At 44.2% G+C, this 25,724-nt stretch overlaps 2 protein-coding genes across 3 annotated transcripts; one reads left to right on the top strand and one right to left on the bottom strand.

Moving 5' to 3' along the window:
- The first annotated feature begins 1,157 nt into the window (after positions 1-1,157).
- LOC113768998 (ABC transporter B family member 5-like) lies at positions 1,158-17,959 on the top strand. The gene is made up of 12 exons (XM_027313490.1): positions 1,158-1,526; positions 2,295-2,349; positions 2,775-2,950; positions 3,448-3,669; positions 3,755-3,996; positions 4,120-4,645; positions 14,726-14,999; positions 15,183-15,940; positions 16,245-16,511; positions 16,782-17,045; positions 17,201-17,494; positions 17,621-17,959. Exons 1-12 carry the CDS (start codon positions 1,158-1,160, stop codon positions 17,957-17,959), a joined length of 3,786 nt encoding a protein of 1,261 aa, XP_027169291.1.
- A 2,371-nt stretch (positions 17,960-20,330) lies between these two features.
- Positions 20,331-25,491, bottom strand: LOC113767811 (transcription factor GTE10). Of its 2 annotated transcripts, none has more exons than XM_027312012.1 (10): positions 23,549-25,491; positions 23,404-23,452; positions 23,151-23,291; positions 22,202-22,275; positions 22,000-22,057; positions 21,839-21,913; positions 21,642-21,757; positions 21,493-21,559; positions 21,240-21,370; positions 20,331-21,171 (listed from the first exon to the last, which is right to left on the bottom strand). In XM_027312012.1, the coding sequence occupies exons 1-10, from the start codon at positions 24,908-24,910 to the stop codon at positions 20,896-20,898; spliced, it is 2,349 nt and encodes a 782-aa protein (XP_027167813.1). In that variant the 5' UTR covers positions 24,911-25,491; the 3' UTR covers positions 20,331-20,895. The 2 variants fall into 2 exon arrangements, with proteins under 2 accessions (XP_027167813.1, XP_027167814.1); XM_027312013.1 differs by having other exon boundaries at positions 22,202-22,269.
- Between the last annotated feature and the right edge of the window lie 233 nt (positions 25,492-25,724).

Raw genomic sequence — 25,724 nt, 5'->3', positions numbered from 1 at the left:
ACATAATCAAAGAATTTGTCCTTATACAAGTCGTGATACTGTACAACTAGACGCAAAACATTCAACTCTTAGAATTAGATGTTGATGAACTCCTGAACATATATGATTTGTGGGCTGTCATAGAGAAAGCCTAAAAGTGATGCTGCTTCTCAATGTGAACAATCAAAGACATGTTTCTTTACTATATGTTTTACATGGAAAAGATGACTACTTCATTAAATTTAAAGCAATTCAAACTCATTCTATAAATTAAATTATAATGAAAAGCTTTTTTAACCTGCAGTCAGTCAGTAAAGAATAACAGATTGTGATAATGAACTCACGGCAAATGGTGGCTTACAATTTGAGGACTCCTTCGTTTTCCCTGTTACAAAACAGTTTATGTCAGGAAAAGCTCAGTGTTTGAATTTGATGAAGAGTTATAGTTTTGGTTTGTTGATTTTTTTGATTGTGTTGGAAAAGCTCTACTCTTTTTTTAATACGTACTATTATGAGAGAGCATGCCATGCCACTGAAGAGAATGCAAAGGTTAAGGAATTTTGATAGATCAGGTTGAATGAGCATGGAAGATTAGGGAATACGAGTATAATAATCAAACTATTTGTTGAATATATAAATGGACAAAAATGATTTGCTCAGGTTAAATAACGTATTTTTACTAACACACCTAAATTACGACTCATCAACGTAAATTATTGCACTCCTGTATTTAGATATTTTTTTCTAATTAGCGAAAACTACGCAACAGATCTTCTGTCCCACTAAAACTACTAGCCGATGCCTCCACATTAGCCAAACTGGATAAACAACTGGCACATAAATTTCTTTTAATAACTATGAGGAGGACCGAGGACATTGCCATCTTACGAAGAAAAGGGGAAAAAATCTTTAACTCGAAATAGTAATTGGTGCATAAATTTATGAATATTGGTCAGGAGACAGAAGGGATTCTGTTTCCCCACTGTCTAAGGTTTTATGGAAGGCTGAAGTTTGAAGTATCATATTCCTTCAAATTCCAAAAGCCCACTTCGCTTCTCTGTATGTGCATTCTCCTAAATATTCTCGTATTTCACTTCAATTTCCATTTTTCTTCCTAGCTAGGAGATTATTAACATCAGATTATCAGAAAGAAACAAGAGATACCTGCACAAACCACAATGAGCCATCATGATGATTTAGAAGCCAATCCTGAAGCATTGCCAGCTCAGGAAGGACCAAGAAAAGACAAAAAGGCCAGTGAAGAAATTACCGAGGCTTCACCAAGAGTCATTCTAGATGCAAAGTTTGAACCATTGTCAGCACAAAAAGGATCAGAAAAGGCCAATACTCAGCCTTCAAAAGTCATTCCTTACTATAAACTCTATTCTTGTGCAGACACAATTGATATCATCCTCATCATCATTGGAACAGTTGCTGCAATTGTTGATGGCCTTCTTCTGGTATACAGAATTCGTTTCTGGGGCCAGACCATTGATTTCATAAGTGACCTCCATGCAAAGCCTGAGAAGTTTCATCAAGTCATTGAGGTTGTGTATGTTTCCTTGATTTTTATTCATCTTCTGCTTAACCTGATATTCATGTGGCCGAAATAGATAATGACTTCGTTGAGTATATGATATGTATGGACCTTAGAGTAATACATATACCATAATAGTTCTTGATTATTTTATACTAGACTCCACAAGAATTTCTATATGAAAAGACAACACAAATCTGTTTTGCTTGTTTGTGCTCGTGCCGTGACCAACTTTGGAAAATGGGATTACGATGAAGAGAATTGAACTAATGGCAGCAGATAAAAACTATTAAGGGTTGGATTCGGATCCCAATCATCGATACTAAAACGTCTTTATAGGTAGTGGAGGAGCAAGTTTGAGAGTCAGAATTTTAGTTGTTCTTAATCCCTCAACATATATTTCGATAGGTAAACAGGATTTTTAACTTTTCAACTAATGTTGAATTTCTTCCTCAGACAACTGTCTTGTATTCATCCTTTGGCCTTTTTATTCCGAGGTAGGGAGGTGTGGAGAAAAGTACCTTTCTATCATGCACCAATGCTTGTTTTGTTTCTTCTTTCCATTAGTTGCAAAATTGGCCATATATCCTTTGAGATGTATTCTCCTGTATTATCACCAAAAACGTGATCTAAAGCTCTGGTGCCAATACGAGTGAATAATTCGAGTTTCTTAACTAGCTAATATTTTTGTTTCAAATCATGAAAAAAGCAATGCACTAATTAAGTTCAACAGGTCTTAAATGATGTTACTGATGCTCATTTTTCTGTATTTTGTTAGGTTGTAAAAAAGCTACTCTACATGGGAATTGCTGCCACAGTAGCTTCTTTCATCAGTAAGTCTTGTCCTTGTTTTCATTCTACTCTAACATACTAGTTCAAAGCAAAGCTTCAAAAACTTTTGCACACATTTTTATACATGGGGTACGTTTTAATTACTTTGGAAAAGCCTTTTATCGGCTGACTCAAAAACTTAGGGAATAAAAGTATAGCCTCCTAGGAAGATGATAGAGCCAAAATCTTTTACGTTTAAGGATCAGTTAGTAAAACTAGCAAAAGAATGCACTGTCAAGGCTCCTTCTCAGTTTGCCCTTGTGAAGCTATGAAGGATGATAATTAGGATTGTAATTGGACTACCTATTGTTTCTTTAATCTGTATATCATGCACAACTGGCGCTTTATCTAATTTTATGTTGATTAATTGTCATTGTGTTATGAACATAATACATAAAATAATAATCCGTTAATGTGTCTTTCATAGGAGGAATCTGCTGGGCTGTCTCTGCAGAAAGACAAGTATCAAATCTGCGTTACTCCTACTTAAGAAGCCTCCTCAGACAAGATATTACATTCTTTGATGAAGAAATAAAAACAGGACAAGTTATTGGTAATATGTCAAGAGATATCGGCAGAACTGATGCAGCCATAGGTTACCGGGTTCGTTTTTAGCCTACTAACGTTTGCCAAAAACTGATTTTCCTGCTAAGCTGTAGCCTTTTTTTTTTTTGGGTGTTCAATATAAGACAGCACACTTTTCTCAACTCTAAATGCAATGAAGCAAGAGAAAAGTTAGGCATGTGATATGTCAGTAATTGCTTGGAAGTCATAGACTCGTTTGAATCCTAGTTGTATTTATAAAGACTGTAAATTGGAAATCTTGAATCTGAATGTGCTTTGGTTCTACTTTGCTCTATAGTACGTTAAGTTAGCATTGCTAAATTAAAAAAACTATCAACCACATTAATTACCAGCTAATAAAAACCTCACGGGTGGTTGAGAAGCAAAACTCTACTCAATAACTTGTAGTACTTTTTATCGTCTTGTTATTATAAGTTCCTGTTTACCACTTCTAAATCCACCTTCAGAAGATAATTTTTCAGGACTGCTAAAAATGTATCAAACTAAGTCTGGAAATGCTCCGTTGCCTTTAACAGGTGGGCTTGTTCATAAAACTCATGGCAACATTCATAGGAGGGATGATCATGGCATTCAGCCAAGCATGGCAATTGGCTGCAGTTATGTGCTGGACAATTCTGCCAATCACTTTGTTTGGCCATTTTGGCATTAAGATTTTGATTAGAGAGTGTGTAAATGAAGGGGTAGCTTATGCTAAAGGAGATTCGGTTGTTCTGGAGGCATTGGCTTCTATAAGAACGGTATCTCACACGTTTCTACTAGATTCCAGTCGAATTGTATTTGACTGTGGATATGTGGTGCCTAAATTGTTCTGTCCGTTTCCAGGTTATATCACTGAATGGCGAGAGACAAACTATGAGCAAGTACGAGAAAACTCTAGAAGAGGTTCAAAGATCACTGACACGAGCTGGCATTGTTGCAGGGGGGAGTATTATTTCTTTGATAGATTTCATAGAGTATTGCGGTTTCTCTTTAATTATATGGTATGGCTCACGTTTTGTCCTGGACGATCGTTACTCGAGAGGTGATCTGATCACAGTGGCAACATACATAAATTCTGGAACGAGGTTAGTAATCTTTTTGTGGATCTTTGCATTATATTTGTTAACCACTAAGCAAAATTTCCTCTAAATGATGCTTCTATTTAATCAGATGAGAATATTGTTCACTAAAATTTTCTTGTGAAACAGTTGTCTGGTAAATGCACTTGGGAATTTTTCAGCATTCCCTCGAGGACGGGTTGCTGCATCAAACATCTTCCGTATAATCAATAGAGAGTCCAGGATAGATGCATTCGATTCCCATGGGAAGACTCTAGATCATGTTGAAGGAGAAATTGAATTTAGAAATGTTTCGTTTAGATATCCATCAAGAAGGAATATTGAAGTTCTTTCTAATTTCTCATTAACCATAACCCATGGCTCAAAAACTGCTTTAGTAGGAAAGAGTGGATGTGGGAAGTCAACAGTGGTTAGTCTAATACAACGGTACTATGATCCTGATTCTGGTGGCATTTTCATAGATGGCTTTGATTTGAAGGAATTAAGACTAGAACATTTAAGAAAGAAGATTGGACTTGTCAGCCAGGAACCAGTACTTTTTACTCTGTCCATCAAGGACAACATTACATTTGGAAGGGACGATGTGACAGAAGAAGAAATAAGAGCTGCCATATCACTTGCCAATGCTGAAAAGTTTCTCAAAGAGTTGCCTCAGGTTGGTTTTACTCTAACATTAGAACCTTCTTGCAGTTTAAAAATAATAGAACTTCTCTTCTTGACTCCAGCGTAAAGTTTGTGCAAACTAAAAAGCATGGTTTTCTTTCTCAATTCTAACTTGTAAGATGAAGAGGTGATTTTTGGTTGGTAACTAGACCGACCTGAATCAGTCCTCTCTGAGATGAAGTGAGGTGAACTCCTGTGTCCGAAATGAACCTCCTTGTCCGAAGTGAGTGGCGGGGCTTCTCCCCTGGGATCACTCCGACGATCAAGTTAGTAAGGGAACGAGAGAATGCTAAAGTATAAGCAAATGAACAGTGTGCTTACTTGTTGGGAGTGTGTCTGGGGTATTTATAGAAGGAGAGTAGAGGACAGAGCGGAGGGCTTATACTGGTGGGACCCACCCTCTGGTCATTACGGCTCTGTCCCGTGTCAGGAGTTCTGACTCTGACACTGTAGCCGCCTGAGTATGATGACGAGGAGTACTAAGCAGGTTCCATTAAGTGTCTCCAGTGCTTTTCAGATAAAGCACTGGTCCTGAGTGATCTTAAGGGCTAGACGTCATCAGCGTGGAGCCGAGGTGGAGGTGCCGAAGTCACCTACACGGTAGACTAGAGATCTGGTCGAACTCAGGGGTCGTGCTCAAGACACGGACGAGCTCTGATGAGGGACGAGGTGAGTTCACCTCGGCCACGCGGGGCGGCCGAAGTGAGCATCCTCAATAAGCCCCCCAAGCCTCGGATGCTCCGAGCAAGGGAGGTGCCGAGGCTTCCTTGTGCCGAAGTCATGAAGGGTCGGGGTCCCGAAACTGCTCCGGAAGATGCGGGGACGTGACACGTGGGCGAGTCAGTTATCAGAACGTGGAGGGTCAGTTGATACGCAACCGTCACGTCGTGAAGTAGTGGGACGTTTCGCGATGATGGGGTGTCAGTCGAAAGGACGGGTCTTTAATGAAGAGAGAGTGTGCCACGGCGTTTTGAATTCGAACGTGGTCGTCTCTTCGCATTCTTGCCGCCTCTTCGGATTCTGGCCATCCCCTATAAATAGGGGGTCCTTTTCACCGCATGGCCCATCATTTTCTTCCTCTGCCTGGGACTTGCCAAATTTACGTCTGTTGCCGAGATCAATTCTGCCAGCCGAAGTCACAGTCGAAGTCATCCACTTCGTCCAGTTCCGTAGACAATAGTAAGTATCCCTTTTCTTTCTTATCTCATCTTTCACTCATGGCCAAAACGGCTAAAACCCACAAAGAAACCGTGACACCGAGCTACCAGACCGAGGTGAGGCCGGATCCTGAGGAAGAAGCGACGACGTCCAGCTCTGAAGGGTCGACGCCGAGTTCAGAAGAGGGGTCGACCGAGGTGAGGGTCGGAGAGACAGCCTCGGAGTTGGAGTCGTCCGAGATGAGCGAAGATGGTTCCGTGGTGGACTATAACGAAGAGCTCGGCGTCGAGATACCACACGATGAGAACGTATTGGAGCCCGTTGCTCCTAAGGATATGGCCAACATTGACTTCGGGAAGTTGCCGAAGTTTAGGAGTCGCGTAGGAAGAGATAGGGCCCAGAAGATAGTTAACAAGTACCCATTCCGGCCGGGGTACGAAATTCTGCCGCCCGAGGTGGATGACACAGCCGCGAAGCCCCCCTATGGCATGGTGGCCGTCTATGTTCAACAGCTGGAGGCCGGGCTGAGGATGCCGACGTCGAGGTTCCTCAGGAATTTGCTTCGTCACTTCCATGTGAGGATCACCCAGCTCACCCCGAATGCGGTCCGCATCATCGTGGGGTTCGAGATGCTGTGCCGACATCAGGAGGTGACTCCATCCGTCGACCTCTTCCGCCGATGCTACACCCTTAAGGCACACGCGACGGATAAGGGATGGTTTTATGTTGGCAATCGGAACAATGCTATCCCGAAGTTGGTGATTGGTGCTCCCAGCTCGATCAAAAATTGGAAGCGCGACTACTTCTTCGTGTCCGGAGTGGACTTCCCTAGGGGTTTTTGGTGGAGACCAATCAAGGCGAAGGCCGACCCCTCTGCGGGGGATGCCGAAGAGGAGTCATTCCAAAAGTTGATGAAGTCGGACCTTCGGCTGTTCAGCCATGACTACCCCGAAGTCGTGCTCGTTGATGGGGGAATAAGCCGAGCTGTGATCAATACCACCAAGCCTCCCTTCTTTTCCACTGAACTTGGGATACCTTGTAATTTTTCTTTCGTAGCTTTGCTTTCACTTCGGCTAAGGCGTATGATAATATTTGTTTATTGTGCAGTGACTAAACTGTCCGACCTCGTCGTCTCTGGCTCGTCCGAAGTGGCCAAGAGGCAGAAGAGGAAGAGCACTGACGAGACATCAGCACCTCCGCCAAAGAAGAAGAAGTCACAAGGACCAGCCGCTAAGACTTCGGTGGCTAAAGGCACTCCCACCAAGGTTGGCCAGAGCAGCTCGGCCACCGCGGTTACTGGGTCCACCTCGTCTATGCCAGAGGGAGTTCCTCTTGGAGTTGTTACAACAGTCACACCTCCTTCTGGCCGAGGCAAGCAGTTGAAGCCTCCAGTCAATCCGGTGTCAGGGACCTCGCTATGGAATCGTTTCCACAGCCCCCCAGTGTTTCCCGGAGACGAGAAGACGCACTCCGGCGGGCATTGGTGTCCGAACTGGAAGATTTCGGTCAACGACAGGTGCCAGCATCCTCGGGTCGCCCAAGAGCTAGTAATGCACTCCCCCTTGCCAAGGGATTTGGAGTTCATGAAGAAGCTGACTCCGGCTGAGATGGTCCAGAGCCTCATGGTGTCCACAGCTTCCACCTCGTCTTTTGTGGCCGAGATGGCACACCGGTACTGTGCTCTGGTAGATGAGCAGGACACCGGCAAGTTGCAAAATCAAATCTCCAAGTTGGAGAAAAAACTGTTGGTGTCCGAGTCTGAGAAGGCCAAGCTTGAAAGGCGGCTTAAGGAGGCCGAGGCGAAGGATGAGGAGGCCGTGGCTACTATCAACAGTCTCAGGTCGGCCCTTGAAGAAGAGCAGAAGAGGGGGGACGAGGTGAAGAAGTCCCATGAGCAAGCCCTCAACAGCACTGGGGCCTCGGCGGTGGACACATTTCGAAGGTCCGAGGCCTTCATCAAAGATCTCGGCCAGCTACTCACACCGAACTTCATGTTTGGCTTCACCTCAGCCATAGACGAGGCTGCAGCTCACCTCCCCTCCGAAGTCCTGGAGTCTCTGAAAAACCATGCCAGCTATAACGAGGACTCCAAGGAGCTATGCGATCGGATGGCCGAAGGCATCCAGGCAGGAAGGAACTTGGCCGAAGTCCAGGTCGAGTTCAACAAGTGGTTGTCCGAACTCGACGAAGTGTTCGAGGAGGTGGAAGTGGAAGAAGCTGGAGGAGAGGACGCTGAGGAAGACGAAGCCGGAGGGGACGAAGTCGGAGGGGACGTCGGCAAAGAGCATGGAGATGAAGTTCACCCCGACGGAAAAGAGGCCGAAGAGAAGGATGCCCAGGAGGGAGCCGAGACCGGGGATGGAGCCGAGACGGGGGTCTAGGGTCGTAGGCTTTAAGGGGGTGGCCGAGGTGAAGAGTGCTTAGTAGCACTCGGACCTCGGCCTTATATTTTTGTAACGCTCTTTCTTATTGAATGAAATATCTACTTCTTCTCGTCTCAGTGCTTTAATTTTTTGCTTTGACTTCATCCCTTGCTTGTCCCCCTTATTTTTTAACAGCGTAACAACGATGTTGAAGAATAACATAATAGCTGAAGTCATTGCTTGATTAAAAATTCAGGCGTAATACAATCTGAGGTTCTCGGCGTGCCAAGACCTCAGCACCAATGAGCCATCTCGGTAGCTTAACTTACAATATCCCTTGAGATTAGACTCGACAACCCGGTAGGAGCCTTCCCATTTCGGACACAGTTTGCCTTGGGGCTCAGCTCGGCTGATCGAGTTTTTTCTCAGAACCAAGTCTCCAGGTTGGAATCTACGATGTTTTATGCGGGCATTGTAGTAGTGTGCCAGTGTGTTCTTGTAAGAAGCTATCCGGGCTGAGGCGAGGTTCCTTCGTTCTTCGACGAGGTCGAGGTACAGCTGCCTCTCTTCGTCGTTCACCTCGGCGGCATAGGCTGCCAGCCGAGGGCTGGGGGTAAGGATCTCAGCCGGGATGACCGCCTCGGCACCGTAGGTCAGGGAGAATGGGGTCTCTTGCGTCGCTGACCTCGGCGTGGTCCGATACGACCACAGGACACTGGGGAGTTCCTCCACCCAAGATGACCCAACTTGGTGTAGTCGGGTCTTGAGACCATGCAGGAGAGTTCGGTTGAAGTTCTCTGCTTGACCATTGGCCTGAGGGTGGCCTACCGAAGTGAAGTGTTGTTTGATGCCGAGGTTCTCGCACCAAGTCTTGAATGGGTTCTCGGCAAACTGTCTCCCATTGTCCGAGATGATGATCTGAGGTATGCCGAAGCGGCAGATAATGCACTTCCAAAAGAATTTTTGAATGGCCAGCCCTGAGATGGTCCGAAGTGGCTCGGCCTCGACCCACTTGGTGAAGTAATCCACAGCGGTTACTAAGAATGTATAACCCCCGACGGCTTTGGGGAAGGGACCTATGATGTCTGTCCCCCATTGCTCAAACGGCCAGGGTGAAGTGATGGGGACCATGAAGTTTGAAGGCTGGTGGTGCTCGGGTGCGTGGACTTGGCAGGAAGGGCAGCCGAGAACGAGGTCCTGAGAGTCTTGCCGAAGTGATGGCCAGAAATATCCCAGGAGCATAGCTTTCTTAGCCAGCATCCTGTGGCCGATGTGAGCCCCACATAGGCCCTCGTGGATCTCGTGGAGGACCTCGCGTCCTGCCTCGGGGGTGACACACCTCAACCATGGGCCGAGGTAGGAGCGCTTATATAGTTCTCCCTCGCGGAGCGCATACCGAGGGGCTTTGCGTTGTATCTTCCTTGCTTCAGCTCGGTCTTCGGGAAGGACTCCTTGACCCAAGAAAAGGATGAACGGGGTCATCCAAGTTTCTTCAGAGTGCACGGGGCAGGCCACCTCTTCCACGTACCCTGGTTCACTCAGGACCTCCACCAAGACGGTTTTGCTGAGGTCAGAGAATGAAGTGGAAGCCAGCCGGGATAAGGCGTCGGCTCGCTTATTCTGGGACCGAGGGATCCTTTGGATTTCGAATGACTTGAAGTACGCGGTGAGTTGGTGAACTTTGGAGAGGTACCGTTGCATGGTCTCATCCTTGGCCTCGTACTCACCAATAACTTGGCGTACCACGAGCTGGGAGTCACTGCGGACGTGGATTTGCTGGGCGCCGAGCTTGCGGGCTAGCTGGAGTCCAGCGATTAGAGCCTCGTACTCGGCTTCATTGTTGGTGGCCGGGAAGTCAAAGCGGAGGGCGTAAGAGCAAACCTCCCCCTGAGGTCCTTCCAGGAGCAGTCCGGCTCCGCAGCCGTCTCCATTAGAGGATCCATCGACATACAATGTCCACAGGGATGAGGTGGACACCTCGGGTAAGGCTGAAGTGGACTCCGGACCTTCCGTGAAGGTGAGCTCAGCAAGGAAGTCAGCTAAAGCTTGAGCTTTTATGGCGGTGCGTGGCTCGTAGGACAAGTCATATTCTCCCAATTCGACAGCCCACTTGGTGAGGCGACCAGAAGCTTCGGGTCGCACCAATATTTGCCGAATGGGCTGGTCGGTCCTGACCGAGATAGGATGGGCTAAGAAGTAGGGTTTCAACCGCCGAGCTGCGTGGACGAGCCCCAGCACAAGTTTTTCCACTTGCGTGTATCGGGTCTCCGGCCCGCGGAGGGCTCGGCTGACGTAGTAGACCGGCACTTGGGTGCCCTCATCTCGGATGAGCACAGCGCTGACAGCCTCGTCGGCTGCGGAGAGGTAGAGGTAGAGCTTCTCCTCGGGCCGAGGTGAAGCGAGAGTTGGTAGGTGATGCAAGTACTGCTTCAGCTGGTCGAAAGCAGCCTGACACTCCTCAGTCCAGGCGAACTGGTCAGCATTTTTCAGCACCTTAAAGAAAGGCAGAGCTTTCTCGGCTGATTGGGACAGGAAGCGATTCAGCGCGGCCAGGCGTCCATTCAGCCGTTGGACTTCTCGGATGTTCCGAGGTGGGGACATGTCCTGAATGGCCTTCACCTTGTCGGGGTTGGCCTCGATTCCCCGGTGGGAAACCAGATACCCCAAGAATTTTCCCGAGGTGACGCCGAAGACGCACTTCTTGGGATTCAGCTTCATCCTCGAGTCTCGCAGGACACCAAAGACTTCCCTCACGTCTGACAGAAAGGATGAAGTGGTGAGGCTTTTAACGAGGATGTCATCCACATAGGCCTCCACATTGCGGCCGATCTGATTCTGGAAGAGTCGGTTGATCAGCCTTTGGTAGGTCGCCCCGGCGTTCTTTAGCCCGAAGGGCATGGTAGTGTAACAATAAGTACCTCGGTCGGTGTAGAACGCCGTTTTCTCTTGGTCCTCCTCACTCATTCCTATTTGATGATACCCTTTGAAGGCATCTAGGAAGCAGAGGATTTCATACCCCATCGCTGCGTCGACGAGGGCGTCTATCCTTGGCAGAGGATAGCAATCTTTGGGGCAGGCCTTGTTGAGGTCGGTGAAGTCACACACATTCTCCATCCCCCGGTGTCCTTTTTTACCATGACTGGGATTGGACAGCCAGGTGGGATATTGGACCTCGTGGATCATCTTGGCCGGCAAGAGCTTGTCGACCTCATCCGATATGGCTTGGCTACGTTCGGGGCCGAAGTGCCTTCGTTTCTGTCGCACAGGTCGGGCCTGCGGGTCAACGTTGAGTTGGTGAGTCATGAGCTCGGGTGGCACTCCGACCACTTCATCCGCGGACCACGCGAAGACGTCTCGGTGGTCTTTGATCAGGGAGATCATTTCTTCTTTCAGGGGTGGGGGGAGTCCCGCCCCTACCTGGACCACTTGGTCAGGTTTCGCTTCATCCACGACCACCAGTTCCACCTCATCCCCGGGCTCCAGCCTGTTGGGCTCTTCTGCCTTCTGAGGGTCGATGCAGTCTATGGAGAGGACCGCTGGCCTCTTTTCTTCTGACCTCGGTGAGGGCCGGGGGGTGACTGCTGCTTGAATGGTGGCGAGGTAGCACTCCCGGGCGGCGCCCACATCGCTGCTCACCTCAGCCACCCCCGCAGATGTTGGGAATTTAAAGCTCAGGTGGTAGGTGGAGTATACGGCTCTCAAGGCATTGAGCGTGGGCCGGCCTATCAGCATATTGTAGGGGGAGTCTGCTTTGACCACCGCAAAACTGACAGGCACAGTTCGGCAGCGTGGATGACGCCCGATTGTTACCATCAGGGTCAACATGCCCTCCGGGTGGACGACGTGTCCCCCGAATCCCACGAGGGGAGTTCTGACAGGAGTGAGTTGCTCCCTGGTCAGTTTCAAACTTTCGAAAGTTCGGTAGTACAGGACGTCTACCGAGCTTCCGGGGTCTACGTAGACCTTTTTGACTACGTAGTTGTTGGTGAGGACTTCAATCACAAGAGCTTCATGATTGCTGGAGGCCGCAGGAACGGGGTCAGCGGGGCCGTAGGTGATGACCTCGGACAGCCGAGAGCTCGGCTCGGCCACCTCCATCTCGGCCTGGCGGTAGGTCCGCTTCCGGGAGTTCTGGCTGTCTCCTCCCGTTGGTCCTCCCGCGATGGTGTTGATCACCCCGGCGATGTTGGGGCCGTAGCCCGGTGAGCCATCGCGTGGGGGCTGCTTGTCCTCCCTACGGTCTTCGGGACCTCGGCAATGCATGTTCGTGTCCCGTCGGTCGTCTCGGCGGGGGCCCCGGTTCTCCCGGTGGGAGACGCTTCGGTTGAAGCCTCCATCCTTGCGGACGAATTGCTTCAAGTATCCTTGCCGGATCAAATTTTCGATTTCCCGCTTCAGGTCATTGCAGTCTTCAGTCTCGTGCCCCTACATCACGGTGGTAGGCACAGTAGAGGTTCGAGTTCCTCTTATCTCTCCTCCCCGGAATTTCGGGAGGGTTGCGGCCGAGGTGATTCTGCCTCATCACAGCCAGGACGTGGGTCCGGCTCGAATTGAGGGGCGTCAGCTCGGCGTCCGAGGTGGACGATCTGCCTTTCACGATCCGGTCGAAGACACTTCGGCGGTCTCGGAGTTGGTTTGAAGTGCCACTTGGGCCTGGTTCACCTCGGCCAGTGTCTTTCCTCCTCCGGGGATCTTGCCCCGTACGAGATGCTTGGGCTTCTCGCTTCATGCGATTTACATCTTCACTTCGGATTCCCTGGTCCACTCTTTCCCAGAGCTCCCGAAGTGTACGGGGGTACTGCCGATGGATTTTGTGTTGAAGATTCCTGCCACTAACCCGTTGGTGAAAGCAGCAATGGTTACCTGCTCGTTCTGATCAGGTATCTGCACATTCTCCTCGTTGAACCTCTGGGCGTACGAGCGAAGTGACTCGCCCGGACCCTGTTGCAGGTTCAAGAGGTAAGCTGAAGTCTTTGTTATCGGTCGGGACGACACAAAGCGGTGGATGAACCGGTCTATCAGCTCATCCAGGGAGGAAATGCTCCCCGGTTCTAAACTCCAGAACCACTTTCGGGCAGTCCCATGTAAGAAGATGGGGAAAGCCCGCAGATCACGGCGTCGGGGACGCAGTAGAGTCGGAATGCGGAGATGAAGGCGCGGAGGTGATCCTCGGGGTCACCTCGGCCGTCATAGGTGTGCAAATTTGGAAGCTTAAAGTTCGGGGGCACCATTTCCCCGTTGATGTCATCAGTGAAGGGCGGAGCCCTCATGTAATCAGAAGCTAGGCCTCCGGGACGCCGAGGTGGGTCCTCGGCTCGTTTTCCCAGTAGTCCCCGAGAAAACGCTCGGGAGATGGAGGCAATCTTGGAGGTTGCCTTGGATGAGGCTCGCCTGGAGGTGCTCCGAGATAGACGCCCATCTTCGGAGTCCTCGCCTGAAGGCACTTCAGGGGACTTCGTCGGTCTCCTCTTGGAAGACTCGGCTTTTTCTTTTCCCTGCCTCTTGAGGTACCTTCCTAGTTCCTCAAAGATGTTGGGGTTGTCCGTGACAAACTCGGCCATCTTGGCGATGGCCTCCTCATTGTTGGGCTGGGTCCTTTGGGACCCTGGTTCTTCAGAAATGCGGTCTTGCTGGGCTTCCGAGGTCTGCCCAGGCCCTGTCGAGGGAACTCTTCCGCTTCTGGAGCGCGTGCATCTCATTTTAGTAATAGTAGTCTCGTTTCCCACAGACGGCGCCAATTGAAGAGGTGATTTTTGGTTGGTAACTAGACCGACCTGAATCAGTCCTCTCTGAAATGAAGTGAGGTGAACTCCTGTGTCCGAAATGAACCTCCTTGTCCGAAGTGAGTGGCGGGGCTTCTCCCCTGGGATCACTCCGACGATCAAGTTAGTAAGGGAACGAGAGAATGCTAAAGTATAAGCAAATGAACAGTGTGCTTACTTGTTGGGAGTGTGTCTGGGGTATTTATAGAAGGAGAGTAGAGGACAGAGCGGAGGGCTTATACTGGTGGGACCCACCCTCTGGTCATTACGGCTCTGTCCCGTGTCAGGAGTTCTGACTCTGACACTGTAGCCGCCTGAGTATGATGACGGGGAGTACTAAGCAGGTTCCATTAAGTGTCTCCAGTGCTTTTCAGATAAAGCACTGGTCCTGAGTGATCTTAAGGGCTAGACGTCATCAGCGTGGAGCCGAGGTGGAGGTGCCGAAGTCACCTACACGGTAGACTAGGGATCTGGTCGAACTCAGGGGTCGTGCTCAAGACACGGACGAGCTCTGATGAGGGACGAGGTGAGTTCACCTCGGCCACGCGGGGCGGCCGAAGTGAGCATCCTCATAAGACATTTCTGCATTTGATTGATTTTCAATGATAAGAATACAATGCTTATGGTAACACCGCTTTTCATCTCATTTTGTTGGTTAAGAAAGGATTAAGCATGCATGATCTAATTCCCTATATGTCTAGTCAACCAAATATATTGATGTCTTACTAGATGTTGAAACTACCACATCAAGAATCCATGTTTTATCTATTCACAAGCCTAAATTTGCAGGGACTTGACACAATGGTTGGTGAAAATGGAGTTCAGCTTTCAGGAGGACAGAAACAAAGAATCGCCATAGCTCGAGCTATTCTGAAGAACCCACGCATAATCCTCCTGGATGAAGCGACTAGTGCATTGGATTTAGAGTCACAACAGATAGTCGTGGATTCATTAAACAAGATTTCTGTTGGCAGAACAACCTTGCTTATAACTCATCGCATGAGTACCGTAGCAAATGCAAATAAGATATTTGTTCTTGAACGTGGGTCCATTGTTGAAGAAGGTAAGTCTTAGAGGACAGCTGAATAGATAAGCTTTAGGTAGTAGATTAAATGTGGTTGACTAAATGTAGTTGAAAATTTTTCACTAAAATATGGCAAGAAACTAAGAAAATTGGTGATTTTTCGTTCACGTCATTGCGTTTTATACCAGCTCAATATGTTTTGCTTATTGGTTTGTGCCTTAGGTACATACTCCGAACTTATGGATCAAAATGGTCCATTTTGTCAACTGATTCAGATGCAGAATATCAGAGAAGAATCCAATAAAGAAAACTCAATTGGTCCTTTCTCTATGAGCGAAAGGGCATCTTTGAGAAAATCTTCGGGAGATGTTTTTCCATCATCGGAAATATCATACCCATCAAAGAAGACCATTATTAAGTTTTGGAGATTTGTAAGATTGAAACAGGTTTTTTTTCTATTTCTTGGTCTCGTTGCAACTATAACCAAGGCCTTGATACCTATAATTTTTGGTGTTATTATTGCCTACGTGATTGGAGCATTCAATCTGGAAGCTGGAAGGCTTCAAAAGGAAATCAAATTTTGGTGCATAATCATTGCAGTAGTTGCTCTAATATCACCGGTGGCAGCAGTTAGTCAGAAATATATCCTAATTCAGGCTAGTTGTTGGTTATTGAGGGTAGTAAATCCCCTATGTTTCAACAAGATTGTGCACATGGAAGTTGATTGGTTTGATCATGTGGATAACTCAAGTGGAGCACTTAGCTCTAGATTGTCCACAATTGCGGAAACACTAACCAAATTTATTAGGGACGCAGCTCCACAGGTTGTTCAGCATGCAGTTACAGTAATTGCTGGTCTTGTTGTGGTTTTATCTGGATCGTGGCAGCTAGCTGTTCTTAGCTTAGCATTTATACCTCTTGTTCTTTTCAACGGATGGTTAGAACTTAAATTCAATGGAAACTCCAGTAAAATAATCAAGGTATGTCTCATAATTTTAATCAATTAAATCCATAGAAATGAAGGTACCAATAGAGATGACTCATATGGACATTTTCATCACAATATAGAGTTCTTCTCTTAAAAATGTCTCGGATTATTGCTAGATTATTTGTGAAAAGATCTTCTATTGCATATTTGAAAGACCCTGATTATTTTTCTTTACTGACATTTGATTATCTAATGATCCACTCCTCGATTTTGCTTCATTTGCTATATCATTTAGAGAAGATGTCCATTTTTAACTTTGATGTCTCACCTAATTGCTATGCTTTTCTTGGTGGCAGGTTCTCTATGAGGAAGCAGGACAAGTTACAAAAGATGCAGTTGAGCATATCAGGACTGTTGCATCATTTAGTGCTGACAAACAGGTGCTGCAACTATTCAAGCTCAAATGTGAAGGCCCCTTGAAGAAGAGAATCAAATGTGCTTATGCTGAAGGAGCTTCATATGGGTTATCATCCTTCCTTTTGTATTTCATCTATGGAGCAACTTTTTATGTTGGGGCCAATCTTATAAGGGATGGAAGAGCAACTAGTACTACTTTTTACCTTGTATGTATCCCATATTTTGGACATAACATATGTTTTGAGAATGTCAGAGTCTAACAACAGCAATTAGTTTCAGAATAATTTAGCTTTCTGACATAGAAAAAAAATTGATATGCAAGTGAAAGGAATGTTAGTAAGAGAAAAAGAAATAATGCTATGAATCTTAGCGGTAAAAGCTTACAGCTAGAGGTTTGATTCCATGGGTTTTATTTCCCTGCTCGAAGTTTCATCCACATTGTGCCTGCCTGACCTTTGAATCTTGTCCCTTTGCAGGCACTTTTTGCACTGACAGATGAAGTACTAAATGTCACCAACTGGCTAGGACTCTTAAAAGAGTTCAACGTTGTCAAGCCCTGTTTGAGATCTGTCTCTTCCATTCTCAATCTTGAATCAAAGTTAGATTCATCATTGGATACAGGCTTGACCATTGAGAGCCTAAAAGGAAGTATAGAATTCCAGCATGTAAACTTCAGTTATTCATCAAGGCCACACATTCAAGTGCTTAAGGATTTTTGCTTGTCTATTCCTGCAGGCAAGGTAAGAGAATAGTCAAAGTGACTGTTATTATTATAGATTCACAAACTGAATAAAAACTAGAAGGCAAGATCTTAGTGTGGTAAATAAATAAGATGCATGCAGTCCCTATTTATGTTACTGACTTGAAATTTTTTGCACCATGTCTCATGTCTTAGACTGCAGCACTCGTGGGAGAAAGTGGTTCCGGAAAATCAACTATAATTTCTTTGCTTCAGAGATTTTACAACTTTAACAGTGGCCTAATTCTGATTGATGATATTGAGATTCAGAAGCTAAACATTAATTGGTTACGGAAGCAAATGGCTTTGGTGTCTCAGGAACCAGCTTTATTTGATGACACAATCAAGGCCAACATCACTTTTGGATTGGACCGTGATGTGTCTGAAGCTGAGATTATATCTGCAGCTAGCCTAGCAAATGCTCATCACTTCATAAGTAACCTGCCACAGGTAATTTCTTGGAGCTAGTTATGAGTAAAAACCTGCAGGATGGACTTGCTATTTTCTTAAATTTTCGACTACTTTGTACTCTGATTTGATTGCTCAACTTTGTGAATTTGCACCAAATTTCTGTAGGGTTATGACACTGAAGTTGGACAACGCGGGGTGAAATTATCTGGCGGACAAAAGCAAAGGATTGCAATAGCACGAGCAATAGTGAGGAGACCAAAAATCTTGCTGCTGGATGAGCCAACCAGTGCACTTGATCTCTCATCTGAACAAGTTGTTCAAGAGGCACTTAATGAGGTGATGGTGAATCGAACGACAATAGTGGCAGCCCATCGATTATCAACAATTAAGCATGCAGACATTATAGCAGTTATGAGACATGGAGTCATTGCAGAACTTGGAACTCATGAATCTCTGCTAAAGTCACAAAATGGCATATATGCTTCTCTAGTAGCACTAAGCTAGCAAGAACACAAATTCGACCGTTATTACAGACTCTGCCGGTGCTGATCCTGAGTTTGTGAATGACGTTACTTTTCTTCTTTTCTTCTAATATATTACTATCATGTGGAGATATATATATATATATACACACACACACACAAACACACACTTTGTTTTATATTTTGTGGCTGTGCATGTCCTTTTTTTTTTTTCTTGAAAAACTTTTTGGGATTATTGTATTGAGTACATGATTGAGTCGAGGCTGAAAGAGTTCCAAGAAAAAAAATGTTATTATCCAAATTGTAGGACTATATGTTATTCCCAAGAGAAACACTAGTTTGCAAGCTAGTTATCATACCATTCCTGTTTCCACAAATTGTGCAGAAATTTGGACAATCTCACATGAAGCATGAGGTCCCCAATAAACTAGTTGAAACAAGTGCGGGAAAGACAGTTTGTAGTAATTTCTGTTCATTGGACAAAATCTATTGGTTAGTAAGGTCTTTACCCTTTGAAAGTATTTTTTTTTAAAAGAAATTTAAGAAAATAAAAAAAAAATCTGTGGTGAATAAATTTTTTTGTATGGTATTTAGTTATTTATCTGCTAGTTAATTTTGATTTTGGATAAATACTAACATAATTTGATATTTTTACATGAACTGCTTAAAAATAGGAGAGTGTGGTCACCAAATTATATTAGAAACCATTTTAATTTTATATGTGAGAAAATGTAATACGAAGTTCAAAAAATCAACAAATGTGTGTCAGCACTGTGTAGTGCAGTGGTGCTACCCCTTTATATATTGTAGATTATGCTTTGGGCAGAATTAGTATCAATTTTAATAGGGATCAATAAAAAAAAAATTTTGACTAAAATTTCCAATTTACTTTAGCAGATGCATTACAGGAAATTTGTCTTTATTGTCTTTCTTTCTTATCATATATTCTAAGTTTGTAGCATTTAATATCATGGCAAAAAAAAAAATCCAGAGGCATGAAAAATTGAAGAACTTAGTCCAGAGGCATCAGTTTGTAGCACTTAATATTATCTGTAGGCGGAAGTATTGAAGAAGAAGACAAAGTGGGGTGTTCCAAAAGAAGCCAGGGGCATCACATACTTGGAGAGAAGTATTGCATTAATTGACAAAGGATGCTGCTGGAGGCTCGGAAATGGCCTCTTGGGGAGGAAGCAATCAATTACTTAAGACATACTACCAAGATTGTGAGAAGAAGAAGAAGAAAGTTAATGTGTACTGGAACCATGGGATTCTTTGTCGGACGGAGTACTTAACAGAGGACATTCTCAATAAATTACAGCTTTTGTTGGTAGCCGACAATCCAAACCCCATGAAGCTATTTGTTGGAACTTGCAGAAGATGAAGAGAATAGAAAATGGGAGAGCAACGAGGACTAGGTAGGTAGGTGGCAGTTCTTCTCATGGCTAGTAAGACATAACAAACTGTTTACCCCAATGAAGAAAAAGCAATCTTTAGAACTGAAGTCTGCAGAGCTGAATCGGATTCCACTCTGCATGCCATCCGGGATTGTAAATGGATTGAAGGTCTGTGGAAAAAATTAGTGCACAGGAGTGTGTGTAGGAGGAATTTTGCAGTAAAGAATTGGTGGATTGGATTGATGATCCGGATTTGATTGCTGAAGACATCGGTGGGGAAGAAAATCTTAAACTGGCAAATTTTGTTTCTATTTTGCCTGGATGTCAAGAAATGATTGTTTTTGCTTGCAATGGATGGAAACAGGGAAAAACTGGGAAGTGAAAGCTGAAACTGTGATAATTGCAGGCCTTATCTACTACACAAGATGCCTTGGTTGACTACCAAAGAAAGAGGAGTGTTAACGGTTGTAAAGAGGAGTTTTGTCAGAAATGAAGACCAATTTTTTTTGGGCATCAGCAATGTTGCTTTAACGTGTCAAAATTGAAAATACTGTCAAGATGAATAAATTCTGTTTTGTTACTACTACCACTCTGCTATACCAGAATATTCCTTTTAGAATAGTCACGTAATCAAATCAGTATTCTTACAATACAAGTCAGCCATTGATAAAATGTTCGCTAATCAAATGCAGTATTCTCCCAACACAAGTCGGAGATTGATAAAAATTGTTCACGTAACCCTTGGACTTAATATCTTGTTCCTTCAAAGTCTTACAATGGACCTTCAACTGTTGGACTTCTTCTTCTACAGTGGGAGTGATTCAACCCTCGTGATGACTCGAGTTCTCGACGAGACAAGTGACTCATAATCGTCTTTTATCAGTATCATATCGGGAGGGGCCGAGTTCCAGTGACGGTTCGGCTGAATCCACCTTTGAACCATGGTCATAACCCCCCAGCCTAACAGGGAAGTGCAACAAGGCTGGCCAGACAAGAAACCAAGGAGAAAAGATGAGAGAGATTACGAATGTTAGAATGTTAGGCACTGATCTCGTATTACAAATGTTCCTAATCATCCTAAAGCTGACACGTATAGCATGTAACAAAACTGCTCCCGGCTCAGCACCACGTTCATTCCTACGTGCAAATGCTGAAGACAGGTGACTACTAGCTACCATTCCATTCCCGTCTAAGGCAAATACACAAAACCGATGAAATGAAATAATAGAAAAGAAAGATTAAAAAAAAAAACTAGAAAACGAAAAAACAAAACATCCGAAGGTTGCACTCCGCAAGACCTCTTGGGGCTGGGGGTGATTTAGACAAGTGCAGTAAATCATTTTCCCCAAATCATCACTGTACAATCAGAGAAATCAACAACACGGCCAAGAGCAGCAAGGGGAGTTCTGCCCTCGAAAAATCCATTTTACTTTTCCAGGATCTCTCACCCCCTGACAGGCCATAACAAAGATTACTCCTTGAGTCTTCAAAAAGGAATGAACAGCCTTAGTCCCATGACTCAAGCATCATAGTGCAGTTGCAAATACAACACCAAATATCTCATTTAATCAATCTCTCCTTCCTCTGGATCATCTGATGCATCTGGAACGCTATGGACATCAGTTTCTTCTTCTTCTTCATCATCCTTCTTCATGTATAAACCAAGTTGCTCCAATGGATTACTGCTTCCCTGAAATTTGAAACTACCAAGACCAGTTTGGGAGTGTTCTGGACTAGTCTCCTCTATGAAGTTCACTAATTGTTCATCTGGAGCAGATCTGAACATCTCCAGATCTTCCATAAACTGACTGTTCTCATTGATGTCAACTGTCTTTTCCATCTGCGAACAGCAAAAATATAAGTAAAATTTTATATCCAAAATAGAATGATGAAACATGAATAATTTACCTGCTGCAAAGCTTGACGGGCTGCTTCCCTTTCAAGTTCTCTTTTCCGTCTCACTTCTGCAGCTGCTTCTTCTTCTGCTTTTCTTCTTGCATCTTCTGCAGCTTTAGCTTCTGCTTGCAGACGAGCTTTTTCTGAAAAACAGTGGATGGCCAAAATATATTATAGAATGGTTTAAAACTGAAAGCACTTCCAACTTAACATGCACAGTTGAACCAAATCTTCAGATATTCCAAGGAATTAGTAACACTCTAACCTTCTTTCCTCCGTCTTTCAAGATCCTCTCTTTCCCTCCGTAATTTCTCAGGATCCAACTTTTCACCCTGAACATCAGAATAGGAATACTGAGAGCATTGCACCATGAACCTTATATCTTATCCAGAGTCAGCATATGAAGAACCTCACCTTCTCAAGAGCCTTCTCTTGAGCCTTTATAATAGTATCTGCAAAACGGCTTCTCAATAAAGCTGCACGATATTGCTTTTCAGGCGAGACCTGCCTCTCTTGTGGAGCACTCTCAGCTAAAACGTACCAGCATGATTCGTGAGATAGTGCTGCTAAAGTAATAGCACACAGTATCTTCATTTATTTTCATTGCTTACCCTCTTGATGGCATCCAGACTCAACAGGATCCAAAATTGACTCTGGATTCTGCCTGGCAAGCCCACTTATAGTTTCTGTACAAAGCAAAAAAAGACAGAAGAAACCTAAGAAGATAAATATATAAATCAAGAAGCATCCACCAAAGCCTGAGAAAATGTACCTGCAGTTTCTGGATCACCTGTCTTTTGCTCTAAATTTTCCCCATGACCTAAGTTGTCCTGTCATTCACGAAAAATTGATGAGAGAAATAAACAATTAAGAGCACTAACATGAGCTGCTGGAGATCTTAAAGATGATAAGCATGCCCAGAAATCTAAATCAACCGATAAAATTCCACTTCAACTAAGGGAAGCAAGACATGCCTTGGAGGGTTCCAGAACAGCAAGATCTTTCGCAGCATCCGACTCACCACTAGAAGAACTTCCAGTGTCTGAATCTGGAAAATACTATATTATCAGTTCAAATGGTACATAGTGATATCTTGGAGATTGAGCAGAATTTAAATCAAAACCTTCATAAAAAGATCGTAACCATAATATGCAAATTTACAACTTTGTTTTTTAGCATTTTCTTTAGCATTGCATTTCTGCAAAGCAGAAAATTGATCCAAAAACAGCTAGGCATAAAAATCTGGCAGTAGTGGCAAAGCTCCTATAGTATTCTCAATGAATAACTCGCCTATCAACCTCAGTTTTTGACTTCTCGAGGACAAAAAGTTACCAATCAGCATTGTGATCACAAAGATCATGATCCTAGCATATACATATTGGTAGAATAACCGTGAAGAAGTCTGAGAAGGGAAAAAATAAATAAATAAACACAACAAAAATGAACATTAAAGAAGGTAATTGGCATGAGATTTCCATGAACTACTTACAACCGGAAAATAATATGCCTCCTTTCAAGACAAGATCAGCTATACAAACAATTATCAGTAGTAGATTTTCGTTAAGATAAGATCATTTACTTACAAAATCTAAATCATTGTTTTAGTTGTGGATTAAGTTTTTCCAATTAAATTCATTGTCCATCACAAACTCATCTAAACACAAGTGACTTGGTATTCTAGATGCAACTAAAAACCTACTGAAAGTAATGCAATGAATCCAATTCCAATAATTTTTAACTCACTGTGGTCAATTTTTTGTCAATTTATACCACACAACAACTCATGGTGTAATAATATAGACATGTTAACCAGTGAGGCAGAATTGAAAAATTACAAGCTTCACAAAAACGATGCAAAATAGCACATTTCATAAAGCAAACATGCATCATAGTTTAGAACAATAAAGACAGATAATGAAGAACCTGAATCACTACTGGAGCTACTCGAACCACTGCATTTGCTGTTCCTATGGATAGTTTCCTTCTCAATCTCTAAAGGAGGGAAGCTAGATGAGGGCGGATCATTACCGCCAATATCTATGTCTTCATCAGCTGGCTCATCTCCTAATTTCAAAAGGGGATCAACTAAAACTTCAACTTATACAAAAAAGTGCACTTAAACAGGATAATAACAAAACTTAAGTGGCCAAAACCAATATGTAAAACCTCAAGTTACCTTTTTGAGGTTGAAGAAACGAATTGCTAAAGCCTGACTCATTGTGAACCTGCACAAAGGAAAAAAGACACCAAATTTATTTTCCCATTGTAAATGCATAGCAAAAAGAAAAATCCGCATATATGAGTATCTAGTACGAACTAACCTCTACAGCCTGTGGATCTTTTCCCTGGTTTTTCTGTTTATCCATTAAATACTCATCTAAAAGCTTCCGTAACGTGAACAAGGTATCATCGCCTAGGGCATCCAAATCAATCTCAATCTCGTCCTCACTCGCTTGACTTGCATTGAAACTACTCTCCTTCAAGAAGTCAACTATATGATCCGGTAAATCTGTTAATAAGGGCTCCAGATCTGCACTAAGCTTCTGCTTCTCAACATCACTCATAACCCTCTTGATATTTTCTTGCTTAACTTTGTTTTCTGGCTTCTTTATGTTCTCTACAGGAGTACTTTTTGCCTTCTTAGAAGGAGGCATCGCAATAGCAGTCCCCCTATCTATCATAGCACCAGAATTTGGAGGCAAAATTTCTTCAACCGCTGCAGGAATCTTCTTCTCAATAGACTTCCATCTCATTTCAAAGAATTTACCGAGTGTCTTAGCCATGAAATGGACATCATTTCCTGGTGGATTGTAAGTCATTGCATTTGTCAAAGTAAGTCTCACATCAGAAGCAAAACCCAATGGATCTGAATACTGACCAGATAGCAACTTGGCCTTTATTGTCCCAAAATCCATCGGATGCTTGATAACATTGCAATAATCAGGAATATTTAACTCCACAACGTCAACTGGTTTATTGAATACCCAACTGAATTCATGCCCCATCAATCGATTTAGAAGCGCCTCACACTGTTTCATCAACATTAAGTTGCTTGGATCAGAAGGCAAAGTCTGCTTTGCAGGCTCACTGCGTTTAGCACCTGCTCCTTTGGTACGGGGCCCATTTCTTCCAGGAGGACCTTTTTTCTTTCCAGGTGGAGTAGGCACTTCCTTCACAGGCCTCCGAAAACTCTCCACAGGAGGTCTCCTCTGGCCATCAGTGCAACTGTGTATATCACTAGCAGGTGAATGGACAACTGCATTCAAACTTAACGAGCTCATAGCCGTAATTCTTCTCTGCAAAATCCTGACTTGCTCAAGTTCATTTCTCAACCTCAGCTCCATATCTTTCCTCTGTGAGCGAGACATCTTAGACAGTGGCAAAACGTGAATAGGCACACTGAATCTATCACAACCTTCTCGGTCATTCAAATTCACGCACTTCCTCTTCGGAGCACATGAATCCTCAGATGCAGTCATTTCTGTATCCACTCTCCCTGAACTTCCAAACCCTTCCGATTCAGCCATGGTCTCGACCGCATGGCGATAATCTGGCACAAAACCGGATGAAAATCCTTTTGAAACTTTCCGGGACTTCCCCATCATTTTGCCTATTCCACCCTTTGTCGAAATCAAGTTCAATTCCCTCTGTCCACTGTACTCTATGGGAACAGTAGGTGCCATAAGCTTATCAACCCACAAATTCTGCACATAGCAACTTTTTCTTTATTCAAAATTCGCCCCTTCCAAAATTCAGCAAAAAAATCACATAAAAGTCTGATCTTCCAAATATTCTGTTCAGCCCAGTAACATTGAGCCCAAAATCTTTTCTTTTTCTCGTTTCTTTCCTAGCAAAAAATTAAAGAATTCCCAGGAAATACAAATAAACCCTAACAGGAAATGCATATGCCCAATTCAATAAAACCCTAATTTAAAAAAATTCCGTCCTTCTCCGGAGCTCAATTTAATCCAATTCAATCATAATCCAACCCAAAGTTTATAACAAAATTAAAAGCCCAGAGACCGTAAGAGCAGACAAATGCGAAATACCAGAAAAAAAAAAAGGACCGCCGAAACAGAAACCCTAGCAAAAGCTTCCCACCAGCAATATCCAAATGGATCTCAAACCGGCCCCGTATTAGGTTTACGAGACAAAGAAACCCTAAATTGAAACCCCTCTTTCTTCATCAAACACTAAAAATAAATTAAATATATATGTATATCAAAAAAATAAGAAAAGAAAAAAGAAAAATCCGAATGGGAAAAATGGCAAGACGAAGAAAGAGAAAAAGAAAAAAATAGGAGAGAGAAAGAGAGGACTTACGAGTAAGAGGTGAAATGGCCGATGCTCATAGGCTATTTCTGGTCTATATATAAAGGCCAGATTTGCCTCAATGCCCGCCCCAGTTGGGTGAATCGTGACCGTTGATGATATTTGATCGTGTGGTTGAGATTTGTTTCTGCTGGAGAGTAAAGAATTTAGATCGGACGGTAGGGG

The sequence above is a fragment of the Coffea eugenioides genome, chromosome 4 (genome assembly GCF_003713205.1).
Source record: "Coffea eugenioides isolate CCC68of chromosome 4, Ceug_1.0, whole genome shotgun sequence".
Lineage (NCBI taxonomy): Eukaryota > Viridiplantae > Streptophyta > Magnoliopsida > Gentianales > Rubiaceae > Coffea > Coffea eugenioides.
Note: the sequence above shows the minus strand (reverse complement) of the source record. Positions and strands in the feature narration are given on the sequence as shown.

Coding starts and splice junctions, on each gene's coding strand:
- LOC113768998 (XM_027313490.1), top strand. CDS start 1,158: ATGAGCCATCATGATGATTTAGAAGCCAATCCTGAAGCATTGCCAGCT. Junction 4,646..14,725: donor TTCTCAAAGAGTTGCCTCAG/GTTGGTTTTACT, acceptor CTAAATTTGCAG/GGACTTGACACAATGGTTGG. Junction 17,046..17,200: donor TGTCTATTCCTGCAGGCAAG/GTAAGAGAATAG, acceptor CTCATGTCTTAG/ACTGCAGCACTCGTGGGAGA.
- LOC113767811 (XM_027312012.1), bottom strand. CDS start 24,910: ATGGCACCTACTGTTCCCATAGAGTACAGTGGACAGAGGGAATTGAAC. Junction 21,758..21,838: donor GTCTGGATGCCATCAAGAGG/GTAAGCAATGAA, acceptor GGTACGTTTTAG/CTGAGAGTGCTCCACAAGAG. Junction 21,560..21,641: donor AAGAGAAGGCTCTTGAGAAG/GTGAGGTTCTTC, acceptor TCTGATGTTCAG/GGTGAAAAGTTGGATCCTGA.